This window comes from Rattus rattus, chromosome 14 (genome assembly GCF_011064425.1).
Source record: "Rattus rattus isolate New Zealand chromosome 14, Rrattus_CSIRO_v1, whole genome shotgun sequence".
NCBI lineage: Eukaryota > Metazoa > Chordata > Mammalia > Rodentia > Muridae > Rattus > Rattus rattus.
This window is the reverse complement of record NC_046167.1, coordinates 36970543-36985416: the sequence shown is the minus strand read 5'-3', so window position 1 is coordinate 36985416 and position 14874 is coordinate 36970543. Positions and strand designations below refer to the sequence as shown.

The 14874-nt window shown below is 42.4% G+C and overlaps 1 protein-coding gene across 3 annotated transcripts in view; it reads left to right on the top strand.

Moving 5' to 3' along the window:
* The window catches only part of Pou6f2 (POU class 6 homeobox 2), a 508576-nt gene that overhangs the window by 471217 nt on the left and 22485 nt on the right, over positions 1 to 14874 (top strand). For all 3 annotated transcript variants that reach the window (XM_032884805.1, XM_032884807.1, XM_032884806.1), the window contains one exon: positions 7687 to 7893. In XM_032884805.1, the coding sequence (XP_032740696.1) occupies positions 7687 to 7893 (207 nt within the window). The remainder of the gene's footprint in view (positions 1 to 7686; positions 7894 to 14874) is intronic.

Below are 14874 nucleotides of genomic sequence, written 5' to 3'. Positions count from 1 at the left end.
GGAATCCTCTTGCTTTGGGGGGGTTATCACCTTTGCCCTTGTAATACATAACTATGAACTAAAGTGCACTTTAAAAACCCAATTAGGATTCTAGAGATAAGAGTTCCTTTATAAGTTCTATTGGTGAGGAGCCCACTATCTTAACCTCTCTCCTGCCTGAAGACCTCACCTCCAAATACCACCACATTGAATAAGCTGCACTGTGACCTCTCAGGAAGATGAGCAGATGCTTTGTAGAAATGCCTCACTGAACTTTGATAACAGAGGAGGTGATGTCTTGCAAAATTGTCCCCTCATCTCCTGACTTCACTGTCTTACTTTCTAGATGAGTAAAACTTCTAGAAATCCAGCAGCATGGGGAAAACCATGAACTCCTTAAAGTACAAATTTTGCCAGTGTGCTGTTCAGTGCAGGGCAGGTATTCATCAGATACAATTCAAAAACAGTGGGCATCAATATTTTGTTCAGAAAAGCCTATTTCTTGGGCACTGGCTTCTAGCCACCATTCACGCTAAGAATAGAGCACAAAGGCTTACAATGATTCCCTGTTTCTGACTCGAATATGACGTCATTGATTTAAGTTTAACTTCATCATTAGATTAGACAGATTTTTTTCTGTCAGTTTTTCTTACTCCTTGATTGTAGAATCCAAATAAAAGATAGTAAGTCTCATAATCACAGACGTGTGTGTGTGTGTGTGTGTGTGTGTAAACACAAATTTTATGGTGCATCTTAATTTCTTTAATTAAAAAAATTCCTACCTGCTGAGGGTGAAATGTGTGTGTGCACACGCGCACACACACACAAACACACATACACACACACACACACACACACACACACACAGCTTATGCCACAACGGGGCTCTAGCACAAAGTTTGAAATGGCCCTGACTATGCAATTAAGTCTAGAGAAGTGCATCCTGCCTCCGTCCAGTAGTGGATGGGCATCTCCTGACAGTGACATGGAATATGCACTCTCCATCCCCTCCCTCCACCTGCCATACTCCTCTTTTCCTGTCTCCTCTCGTTTCAAAATCTGTAGGAGCTAGAGTGTCTAAATTTAAAAGGTGAAAGTTCACTAAAATGCTTTAACCTTGGGGTAAGGAGAAAACTCGAGGCCATTCTGGGCTTGAGAAGAACACACAGAACTTCAGAGTTCTCTATGTCTAATCTCATGGTGGAGTTCTTGTTCGGGAGCTGTCTAAGAACTTTGCAGAAGCCTTCTCTGTGTATTCAGCATGGAGTCAGGTCTTTCCTATGAAACACATCTTTCTCATACCTACGCAGAAACCCCCAGCTCAGAATTCTACGACAGGAAATGTTTTGGTATACTTTGTGCTCTGCTACTGTTTTCCATTTTTAATAGTGAACTATTTTAACGGGGATTTATGGTATTGAAAAAGATTCGAAGGCTACATGTGGTGGCACACATCTGTAATCACAACACTCAAGAACAGAGGCAGAAGGATTGAAATTTCACAGCCGATCTGGGATATGTATATATTGTCTCAAAATAAAAACGTCAAAAGTGGTTTGCAGTCTCGTGAAAATGCACGGGACCTGCCACACAAGAACATAAGCAAAAGTGATTTCTGAATGAACACTGCAAGCAACACAAAGCCATGCTGAGTGCCTTACACATTATTTTATGACATTATGCAGTGATTATTCCCACTTTACAGAGGAGTAGACTGAGACTGTGAGAGGCCAAGTCGCTCACTAGCTCTCCTACCCAGTGAGGAATTTGTTTCCTTTATGTATGTCTTAAACTCACTAAGAGAATCACTTTTCATGTCTCTAAGACATTTAGGAAAGATGATTATCTTCACTGTTTTGCTGTATCGACAGCATTTGCTTTTATGCACACCATTCTTAACATAATGTTACAGAAAATGCTAATTTCCAGATCCTGATACCCCCAGTGCTGTGCTATGCTTTTGTCTGTGAGTTTCTGGGTTCCTAAATTTATGGCCAAACCTTTTAATATGCAATGGGGTTTTAATTTTGATAGCTAAAGAGACCAAGTGGGAGAGTATTATTATAGGAATGTACCTACAACATCCACACTAGAAGTATTAGAATGAACACATTCAAGTAGAATCTCTTGCAGCTTCTCACTAGAGTGTGTGTCTTTCAAGTCAGTTTAATATACTTGTTCTGAGATCCTGGCCCATGGCCACCTCTGGCCATACTGCCATGACAGACATTTTGAATCAGTCACAGACTTCTTGAACACAGGAACTTCTAGTGCTCCAGGAGGCCAGTCTACAAATGGTCCTGTTCACTGTTCACTGTGTCTGTATTCACTGTTCATGGTGTCTGCCATTGACTTTTCCCTTCCCTTTCTTTGCTGTGTGATTTTTCCCTCTCAGTGTCTACATCTCTCTTTTTCACCATGTTGGACATGACCAAATTGGAGTGAGGGAACCTCCTGGATTGTCATATCCTGAAAATAAATTTTGGTTGCAAAATAGTGGTATTTCCTTTTCCCTTTAGAATAAATATCCCAGTCAGCCAAGAAGGTTAGCTTTAAACCTAGAATAAAAGTGAGTTTAGAACGAATACATCATATAGAAAAAGAAAACACACAGCTTTAGCTAGGAAAGAAAGAATGGGGGAGCAGCCAGCTGCTCCCTTCAGTGGTCACTCCTCACAAGCATCTTAATTCCTTGTCCAAGTGTGAAGAAATCGACGCCACTATTCCCAAAAGCTACTTGGCCAAACACTGCTGAGGTGACACAAATATTTGGAAAGGAGGTGTCTCTACTAATGTATTGTCAGACCTGCGGAAGTCACTGGGAACAACGTTGACAGGCTTCCCTTCCTTTTTTTAAGCTGTGGCAACAAAATTACTTGTCAAGATGACATCTGCCATCACTTTCCTTTGGCAGAGTTTAACTGCATATCAGAGACTATAACAACATGTGGCCCATCAGATGACTTGTCTGGGTGCCTGGGCCTCTGTGACACCAGCCAAAGACTGCAGCCCATGTCATCTGTGTGTTAGCAGTGAATGTATTCATTTGCTCACTTTCCTCACTTTCAGACCTAACATCCCTGTAAATACCTGTTAGACTGGTGTGCAGGAGGGTGTTGAAATGATAGACCGAAAAGCTAAGTCTTTAACTGCCAGATTTGCCATTGCGAAATAATCTTCATGATGGCGTTGTTTGTTTCTGAATGAATGGTAGTCCCAGTTGGATGTAAACCACTATATTTACTACAGAAATAGGGATCCTCTAAATTATGTATGCCAATGAACGCTGTTCATACGAATGGTTTCTGGTTAGTTGCTCTTACATATGGACTTTATTCTTCGATTGTAGTTAACGCTCTTAACTCATTCCAAGGAAAGTATCAGGAGGACACGAACAGCAACAACCAAGTAAGTCCCCTGCTAGAGAAACAGGAACTCTTTCAAGTCACAAATTATCATTATAATGCCAGTATGGGCCTCAGCCTGGCTAAAGCATTCATCAGAGATGAGGCATTGCAGGTGGAGAGTCAGGGCAACGACACAGACGCTCATTGCAAACGATGGATGCCTGCACTATTTGCTGTGCGATTGATGGGGCAATAACTTCACTCAAAATTTCTAATGTCGCAAGCTAGACATGAAGTAGGCTGTGCTTTGTGCTTTGAAGTGAAAGCCAATGAATCAAGCGTCCTCTGTGCTAAGGACTCATTGAAGCATTTTACTTCATACTTGGGTGACTTCAGTAGCATCCTAGCAACTGATCTGGTCTGCAGCCCTTCACCACTTGAGAGTATTTGGCCCTAATTGTCATATTCACGCCTGAAATGGCTCAATATCAGCCCTTCTCCCCATGAAACCTGTTCACCATCAAGCATGATGGCACACACAATACCAGTACTCAGGAGGTTAAGACAGGATGATCAGGTTTGGGGTAAGCCTCAACATTTAGCTAAATAACAAGTACAAGGCCAGCCTGTGCAACTGAGATCCTGTCTCAGAATTGCCCCATCCCCTCCAAAATTATCGTAAGTCTTCAGGGAAGTAACCCTTCCAAGGCTAATAGGTCTCAACCTTCTCTCGCCTCCAAACTGATCAACTCACCTTTCCTATGCCTTACCTATACAGTAGCTTCTAGTAGATTTTTCCCTACTAGCACATCACAGCCCTGCATCTTCTGTAGTCTTCCTGAACCAACCCCACCTTTGTCTAAAAGAATTCACTCATTCCCAATGTTCTTGAACACATGCCGCATAGATATAGACATTTTCCATCATGAAGCCCTTGCTTATTCATTTAGTACTCATTTCTTCCTTTGACCAATGGAATCCTTGCCTTTGATAACACATTAACCCCGCCCTGCCCCACCTGCATCTATTCAGCAATCTCTGTGGCACAACCCAGTGCTAATAGAAGGCTGCTCTGCCAGAGTCCTTTATAATCGAAGGGAATATGAGTTGCTTTCAAATATCAGATGGGGTAAGTGGGAGTTATGTCCTGATTGCCATGTTTATGTAGCAAAATAACCCTTCCATCAGGACTTCTCAGCACATTCTTAGTTTTTGTAATCTATGTATTCAAATTCCCTTAGAAGCAAATTTTAAAAGTATATTTTCTATCTTCATCTCTAAACCAAAGATTCTCTATAGTCTTTCCAGACTCGGTTTTAATTTCCTTCTTGAGTTGAAATCCTCCTACCATCAAATTAAATTCACAAGGCCTTTAATTTGAAATACAATTTTCTTCAGTAACTGGACAGCTATTAAGAGCATGGAAAGTCTCAGACGTGTGCGCCTCTTCTCCTATTACCACCATATGCTAGTCTGTGAACAACATACTTGGAAGTATGTAGATAGATTGATTACATGTATGAAAGTGCTAGGGGAAATCAAAGTCATAATAATTCAACAGATAATTTTTAGATAATCTAGTGTGTGATCATCTCTACCAGTCAACAAATTTGAGCAAATTTTTTTTTAAAAAAAGCAGGGTATTTTGATATCTCGGAGTCTATTACAAAGTTCCCGACATGTACCAACAAGTGTTTGGCATGTGGATATGATGATACTCATGCCTCTGAAAGGAAGACAATAACCAAGAAATACATAACTTCACCAAAGACTTCCTGACTTTACATGCATCCCTCACCTCACAACCAAACTCTGTTAAACATCTCCTTCCGCTGGGCCATTTCAGATTCCTCTGACTCTGACACTACTGTTGTCTTATCTGTACTCAGACCCAGGTAAAAAGAAAGGAGAGGTGGGGGAGACACAGTGACAAGCGTTTTAGTTGCAGCTCAGTGTTGGAGAGTGAGGCTGCTCCTAGGCGAGAGGCTGGTGAGCCAATTGCATTTGCCTTTCTGTTTCTTCCTTCACCCAGAAAGTGCATCTCATTACCACAGAGTCAGCACATACTCATGTCAATCATCTCCGGGCTAGATGCCTCTCTTTTCATCACTGTGTTCTATAGCTGTCATGTCCCATGCCTTACTCTGAGGCATTCTCTCAGGCTACGTACTCCCACAAGCTCCTAAATGCACTGACATTCTGCCAAAAATAGAATCCATAGCCCTTCACTTAAATGCATCCAACTTCTGCAGCCAATCAGATGGAGTAGGAAGGCAAAGACCTAAGACACTTCAGGCAGCCAGAGTGGGAAGGTCTATTGCCAAGTTTTCACTGTGCACGTGCAGACCATCTATATCCAGTATAGTCAAGGACAGGAGGCTAATCCCATGTCTCTCTTACAATGCCTGTGCGGGTCACAGGAACTGGCTTTTAGGCTAATGTAGGACCACTTGTCAATAAAGTACTTATGCATTATGATCTATTGATGTAGACTCGTCCTGACCTTGCTTACACTGATGGGACATGTTCATTGCTGTCCCTGTGAGACAGACACTACATGCTTGTTCAGGATACCCGCATGCCTGACAGTTCCTTAAGGGATGGCTGACCACTTCCACAGTAATTGCCTGACCTTCATCAGCATCCACTGTCAAATGTAACTGATACCTGATAGTTGCACAGCTTCTCCATTTTTGCTACCCCTAGGACTGCTGTGTTGGAAGCAATGACAGATCGGGAAGGGGGCTGTTCAATGCCATCTTCCCAAGAACTATAGTCTGGTGGTTCTCCTATTGTCCTACTTGCATCTGGAATTCTGAACCCCAGAATCCTAAAGCTATTCACACACACAAAAAAAATCATTTATGTTCAAAGCCCTGTGTGAGTACTGTGCAGCGGAATCCCTATCATTTGTGAACAAGTCCACAGAGAGCTTATCATCCAGTAGAAAATATAAAGCATTGCCCAAGAGCTGGAGTCCAATACTCAGTGTCAGCCAGGTAGTGGGACTCAGGACTCAAACGAAAAAGCAAGCATTCAAGGACACCAGTTCCAGCTTTGTCACAACTCCTCTCTCAAAGATTACTTCAGAGTTCTTCTTCACCCTCATGTCTAATTTGTGGGGGAGAGACATGACTAATTCCAAGTTCAGTTCAGAGAGGTCTTGTAAGAAGACAGATTGAAAAAACAATGTCACATGACAGTGAAGTCATGGACCAGGTCACCTTGGCTCAAAACTGGGGAACAGCCATTGGTAGCAACTTGGCAATGCAAGGCTTAGTATACTAAACAGAAGCAATCCCAAACCCATTCCTCATGACACCCCTTGAGGTTTCATGTTTAGAGACAGCTCACAGTTGGAAGTATTGCAAATTACACTTGTCCCTAGCAATGTACAGTCTCCATTTTCAGATTCTGTACATACTCTGGACATGGCGTCCTCTTTCACAGTAAGCATATCTAACTACTTGCCCCATACCATCATCCTGCATAAAACTTTCACTGATGACAGAAGCCATTGAAAGCAATGGCCCTCTCCTGCCCCTTTGATTGAGCCTTGAGCCCTAATACTTAAGGCTCACACCCTACATACACACAGACGGTGAAGCCCCTGACAACTAGGTTCTGGTTTAACACACTTCATTTAAGCTGTACTCTCATCTTTCTGATTTCAATGGTCAATAGTCGAATCACCTCTAAAGAATTTAACCATTTATTTACTAACCTTTGAGAGGCACACTTTGTCAAACGTGGCTATTTGGTGACCTGGCTAGGAATGATATCCTAACTTCCTGTCTCCAGAGTCTAGTCTCTCAACCACATACATGGCAGGATACTTGTTTGAGGCTAGTAGTCCTATAGAGTACAGAGGTCAAGATGCTGACATTGATCTTGGGGTTGAGTAGGATAGCAGGACAGGGCAGAGAAAAGGGATGGAGGATATGAGAGGCAGACTGTGGAAGAGAAGTCCCCCGGATTCAGGGCATCTAGAGCCTCGGTGTGAGGAAGATTCAGTGTTCCAAGTCCACAAATGCCTTAAGTATAAGAAATCTATTTCTCCTGTTTCTGAGAGAAAGCCTTGGCAGAAACTGCATGTTTACCTCTTTATCAATAGCTGGTTTTATTAATTTTTTTGCTGGTTTTATTTTTAAGTAAGGTAATTTTCCCTTCCCTTGGGGAAGCAGTGCTTTCTCTCCTGTTAATGCTAGTGCCCTAATGTTTGCTCCATGCTGTCCTGCTTGTAGATAGCGAATGAGCTTCTGATAACGTTCCTCACAACAAAGGCACAATGCAGTCTTTGTCCTGTGCAATCAGACCCTGAATTCAGCTGGCTCCTCACATTCTGGCCTATCTCTTGCAGATTATTGGGACCATTCCACTGATGCCTAACCCAGGGCCATCGAGTCAAGCAGCAAGTGGCACTCAGGGCCTTCAAGTACAGCCTATCACACCCCAGCTCCTAACCAATGCCCAGGGCCAAATCATTGCCACGGTCATCGGAAACCAGATCTTGCCTGTGATCAATACCCAGGGTATCACCCTGTCCCCCATCAAGCCAGGCCAGCAGGTAAGGGTCCCACACCAAGGTGCCCAATATATGTCTTCTCTCCTCCTTTCTCTTCTTTGCTCTCAATATAAAAGTCAATTTTGCATCACAAAAAGATTTATTATTTTCACTAAACCTACTGTAGCAATACTTACAAGATAACACATAGATTTATTTCACATTCTTAGCAAATATAAGTAATAACATGAATAGCCCCCTAATCTAAAACCAGGAACACATTAAATCATAACAGACACCGTGACCAAAAGTCACTTAAAATGTATTCTTCTTAATCTATACCCAATATACTTAATTTTCTGGTTTGTTTTTCTGGAGCTGAGGACCAAACCCAGGGCCTTCACTAAATCCCCAACCCCTGTTTTTTTAATAGAGCCAAAAAGAAGCCAAGATTATTTATGCTTTAACTATAAATGAAAAATGTTTTTAAACACAAAACTGAAGCTACTACAACAGCTGTCTATAAATGAAAAAGTGAAAGATAGGCAATCTATCTACTCCTTAATTTTACTAAAACTCTGGTGGCAGCTTACTTTGTCATTCAAATACCAACTGAACTTTTTCCTATGTCTTACACTAGAAGTTGATCATGTAGCATTAAAGAAGAAAGATGTGATCCTTGGTGTTTATGGAGATTTGATTGGTTTATTCCTTCAATTAGCATTTTTGATAGTCTATAGCAAGACTCATCTAAATGCTAGCTAAGAAATAGAGATATACATTTTAACCCAGGGGTCTATGGTGTTATACGGGGACACCAACACATATATGCGGAGCCCTTTCTCCAATAAAGCAGAGAAGGCTCTGAAACAAAGCAGGGAAGAGTGGGATGAGTAGCAGCTGAGCAGGAAAATGAATTAACAACATCCAGGAGTAAAAACAGTAGCACAAAGATAGGGCAAAGGTGAAGAAAATGACATGTTGAGGGACCAGGGAACAGTTCCTATGGCAAAAGCATAGAACAAGCTGGGGGTAGTTATGAATGGGGTGTAGACTCAAACTGGAAAGGCTGAGTTCTATCTCTGTGTGACCTTAAAGATGTCACATGCCAACTTCCTGCTCAGGTTTTCACATTTGCAAAAATAAAATGGGATGGGAATACTAGTGTCCACCTCAAAGAAAGTGTGTGAAGGGCAGAGTGGTCAGACCTGTGCCTGGGATGCAGTAGGTTATAATTCAGGCATAATACCATTGCCACCTCAGCTGCTGATGGCAGTGAAGATGCCACCCTGGGAACCATAGGAGGTGGGTGTTACACAAGAAGAGATTATGTGCTCAGTTTTCTTCTAAGAAAGTAAGTCTGAGAGTGACATGAAAGTTGAACTGAAATTATGACATTTCCATTGTAAGCAAACTATTTAGGGGACAATAGTGACAGCCAAGCAAAGATTACTGAGCACACCTACTGAACAGCAGTTGACAATAGGAGTCGAGAGGTGTTTTTGCTAGAGCTGAAAAATAAAAAAGACAACTAGAGATAGCCTGAAGACAGGGAAAAGAAGGAAGATCCAGGATCTGTCTGGTAAGTGCCAGCTCTTATAAAGAACAGGAGAAGAGGGGGAAAGAAGAGGTGATGGCTAAGTAGGGGAGGAACCTGGTAAAGCTACCTAGCACAGGAGTGATGATCAAACGGTAGGATCCATCTGGCAGGCGTCTAGTGCTGCAGAGAAGACATCAGGAAGAGCGTGTTTTGAAGCGCGAGTCAGTTCTGTTTCAAGCACTTTGAAAGAGAGTGAACTGTTAACCAGATTAGTCAGCAAGTCAAAGCAGAACAGGGCTAAGACCCAGTTTTAAGGTTGAGTATACAGTGATTAAAGGAAGATGGCAGAAAGGAATGTAAAGGCTAGCCGCCCAATGTGCAGCTGATGATGAAGCTTTATATGTTGTTGGGAGACTGTAGTACATCAAGCATTTGACAAACAATGCAAAGAGATGAGAATAAGGCACAATTATTGCCATTTGCTACAGCAACACAGAAAAGTCCCTCCAGAGACAGCAGCACCACAAATGCCTTCCACCTCAGCAGCATCAGAGGCTAAACACAGAAGCCTGTAGCTAGTATAGCTAGCTAGTTTGTGGGTTCTTTTTACCCACTCTTAATCCCTCTGCCAGTGTCTACTTCTAGCACTATATAGAGGAAGAAAGATAGAGGAGAGAGAGGCAGAGAGGTAAGAGAGGGGGGACCCTTGAATCTAATTTTGTTCCTTTTGTCTCTTCTTCAACCATGGCTACTAACAAACCACAACCAAGCTCAACAAATGACAAACAGCTACCAACCCAGCCTCTCGGGGCCCTAGCATTATATACCCACTGAAAAGTTCCCAGAATTCCAAACACCACAGTCACAGAAACTATCTGCAGCTGGCAATCCACGCCTCTGCTAGAGCATGAGGCGAATCACAGTCAGCTGCTATGGACCGTCGGAAGCAGCCCCCAGATCCTCACACATGGGATTAAAATGAAAGCACAATCCTCTATTTGTGTTTTTAAAAAATATTCCAGAATTGTCACTACAGAAATCCACTTGCTTGCTCAATTAATATTAAAAAGGTTTACTGTAAACTTTTTTTGGCTATCAACCATATGTCAGACAACGTACCTGGAAGTGAGTAGTCGAGACAGGAACCATGAACCCTTCTTTCATGGAGTTTACAAACCTAGCACAGAAGATCCACAGTCTTCAAAGACTTGTTCAGATATGAAACTTCACTCCATGGCAGATGTCATGAGAAAAACAAAACTTGGAGGAATATGACACCAGTGAGCAAGAAGTGCCCGGAAACACACATCATGGAAACCAGGGCCTGTGTCTCTGCACTAGAAGTTTAATCTAGGCCAGTGAAGCCATTGTTCCAAGCTAGAACCCACCTTTAAGTTAAAGACTTCCATGCCCATAGTCACCTTTTGTTATTTATAAGGGGCCATTTGACTGATTGATTTTCTACCTTCAAAAGAGGCAAACTTCTCTATCTTTCTTACTATGTAGTCCTGGCTATCATGGAACTTGATGTGCAAACTAGACCTCCTTGAACATATGCAGATACAGCTTCCTCTGCTGGGATCAAGATGTGCACCCCCACACCCAGCCCCTTTGCCTTCTTCAACCCTACTTCTGTTTGTTTGAGCCTATTCATAATTGTGTCTAGGGAGAAAAAATGAGGCCTACCTACCTTCTCTGAAAACAAATAAAATAAAATAAAAAGCTATGTCAGCAAAGCCACTTCATTAATCATAAGGAAAGTGAATTGGTTAGCAGTCATTAGCACTTGATGTAAAGTGGCTCTCACTCACCTTGGATTTCAAAGGTAGATAGAGGTAAACGGTCTGATCAAGGAATGCAGCTACTTTTCAACTCCGCCCACACCAGTTGTCAGTAATATTTCCATAGTCTCTCCCAAACATCCAGAAACACTTCCAGAGCTTCCCTACCCTATATTTGTCTCCCCTGAAATGAAACTTCACTACTACTGAGGAAACAGGTGGCGCTCCACTGTGATGACCTGGCAAATCCATGTCAGTCACAACTAGCATCCCAAATGGAGGAATGATGCCCTTTGCAGGAATATGTGAACGCAACCTTTACATAATGTGTATGCATAATGAGAATTCAAAAGTGTGACTGAAAAGAATGTGGGGAAGGTCACCCCACCCCTAAGTCATAGCAGGCATCAAGCCTCTTACCCTGCTCCAGGAAAAGCTGAAGGCACCAAGGTGAACTAGTTCCCAAATGTCAGGGGAGTGGTAGAGATAGAGGACTTTGTCTCGGCATTGGCTGTAATGAAAACACTTTGGAGCATGAAGTTAGGCACAGGATTGGGCACATCATCAATAGACATGCAGGCTTGGGTACTAAGGGCGATAGCTACAATTGTTAAGCATCAAACACTCCCAATCAAACACAAAAGGCCCTAATACCAAAGGTATGGCAGCAGTGCTCTTTGATTTTTCTTTAAATATTGCCCTTTGCATTGAAGAACTATAATATGCACAAGTACTAAAACTAAAGGGTTTCTATCATCCAGTAAGAAGCTTCTCGATTTATTCTTTTGAGTGATTTATGGCAAATACTGGATCTCAAAAGAGCATGATTCTGACAGTAAAATATGTCATAGATTGCAGGGGGACAGTCCCTAACCCCTACACAAAAGGAAATCCATGTTAAGAAAGTATAAAGCTTTCAGATCAGATGACCTGGAGTGGGAGTGAGTCACTTGAATTTTTAAATAGCATTAACCACATGCTAAGCTTTCCATCGACCTAACCCTGACTCAAAGGACCTGAATAAAATCTAAAATGGAGTCTCTAGGGAAGAGCCTACCAAGTTACTGTCTGAAACACACAGTACTTTTTTAAAATATACCAGTCTCCATGGTCCTAAATAAAGCACCATAGAACCTACCAGACCAGAGAAGCTTGATGAGTGGGCAAAGAACATAAAGAGCAAATGGGAGGGAGCCAGATGAAATGCTTTACATATAAAAACTAAAGGATCTACTGGAGCTTAAAAGTGGCCTTTTGTTTCCTGCCCCAGATTTTTTGGCTGCCCCCAACTTTGAAGACTCATTTGGGTCAGAGAATAGCTCTCAATCACAGGTTTGTCCTGTGACTGAATTCATGATTCCTTCTTAAGCCATCGTTTTCTCTCTGTGTTTTTTCTTCTTTTGACTAAACCCTAGCAAATGTTAAAGGGAATTTTTGTCTCACAAGGAAAGTTTGAAAAGCAAATGTTTCAACCTATACAGTCGAACACCGACTTTTAAAGATTATTATGATACCGAGAGATTGCCTTCCAAGTAAAGATTTGGGGGTTTTCTTCGGAACATTCAATGCTACCGGAAAGCTGATGCAGCTTAGGCAACTCAGTTCACTTAAAATGTCAGGCAAGTGTCCTTTCTCTTGTTTTCAAATAAATACAAAAATACTCTTGCTTACCAGAAATACATTTTTCCTCTTTTCAGTTATTGTGTTTTTATTAACTCACGCAATTACTTGTGTCTTCTGTTTTGATGAACACACTTGCCACAGAATTGTCTGTTAGCATGGCTGGCTGTGAAATCTTCAACATCACATTCATCTGAAGCCCATTCTTGACTGACAAAACTTGTTCTGACATTTTATCCACCTTTGTAGTATTTAGGGACAGCCAACCTAAGCCTTGATGCTCTTGTGTTTACTCTTGTTGGAAGTAGTGCGAGCGCTACCGTAAAGTCTCAACCCAAGACGAAGGGCAGAACCTTGTGAACATTGTAGTCAAAGTCTGCCCATGTTCTAGCTAGTTACCAGCAAATAACAGCCTTTGTTCAGGAAGAGTCCTTCCTTGGCTGGTACATTTTTTATCATGTCTGCGGCCTCAGAGTTGATAGTCTTCACGGAAAGACTTTTTATGAAAATCTGCAGCTTGGTGGCTATTCCAAGGCAGATAGCAGATTAGAAAGTGCTCATCAATTTGACAGTGTTTTCCATACAGCATGCACCCTGAAATACGTTTGCCCAAGTTCCCTGACCAATGGCATTTTGGGGGATCTGGGCCATCAGCCCTTCTCTGTGATTTATCCCTCTGTCGATCTCACCTCAGCTTCCTTTCCTCAAACTATTTATCATCACCAGTTGACACCTGAAAGACAGGAGTCAGCTCAACATAAACCTAAATCCAGCCCCAACCTAGGAAAGATCAGTGTGTTCACAGCTGCTGATTTCTATCTCACTATCTAAGGCACTAGGCTCTCCAGAGCCATCCTTGAAGACACCCAGCCCAAGCACTCTGTGACTTTCCAATGTATCCTAGCATTTGTCAGGATGTTCCAAATTAGCGTCTCCCAGAGAGCCTGAGAAGACTTCAGCCCAGTGCTGCCTTCTCTACATCAACTCCTTCTCCTCCCCATGATCTCTCACCTAAGTATCTCAGCTGCACAGAACTTCTATCGTTTCCACTCTGCACTTAAAATCTTAATGCACATTTTCCTGTGTGTCCCTGCTGAGCGCAGGCTGCAGCCCTCAGTTGTTTGTGATGCTTTCCTGCCTGCACTTGGAAGGCTCCACTAAAATCCTCTTGTTCTAACTCCTCACTCACTCACATCCTCACAATGCCTGCCACAAGCAAGATGCTTCCCTCCCCACCTCTCTCTCACCCATCAGAGATTCCACCTTGATCTGCCACGCTTGTACATGAGGGCAGGTCACACATCCTTCTTTGGCCTTTACAGATCTGGAGATTGCTCTTCCCACATGAACTTCCCTTTATGAATTCTACTGTTTCTGTGCAATCCTTTCCCAACTTGATGAGCACACTCACATTTCTTTCATTCAAGACACTTGCCACCCATACTTTTTATATTATCATGGAATTAATGAAAGATGTTTTATTCCAGAATCTAAAACACTATTAAAGACCACACAGGCAGGATACAATGAACCAGCCACATGGAAAAAAAATTACACACACACACACACACACACACACACACACACACACACACACACACACACACACACACACACACACACACACACACACACACACACACACACACACACACACACACACACACACACAAATGTCTCTAAGATACTACCGTTTACCATTTTGGTCTTTCTACGTTGAATATATGAAAGAGCCTGGCAGTGCCACTGAGTGCAAGCAATCCCATGAAGCCAGCCTGTGGGAGGTTGCTTGAAGGGTCAGGTCAGCTTGAGTCCTGTCTTCCTCTTGGCCATCTCATGTGTGAGACAGATGTGCAGCCTCCTGTGGCAGACAAAGGCTGTCCATGACTTTCCTCGTGTGCATATTCCCCATGTGCTAAGCCTCTCTGCACCTGGCTCACAGCGCCAAAAGGACAAGAAGGTGGTTACATGAACTCAGGTACAGGTAAACTTCAGCTCCTTTAAAGAGCTGGAAAGAACCCAGATGTCCCTCAACAGAGAAATGGATAAAGAAAATATGGTACTTTTACACAATGGAATACTACTTAGCTATTAAGAACAATG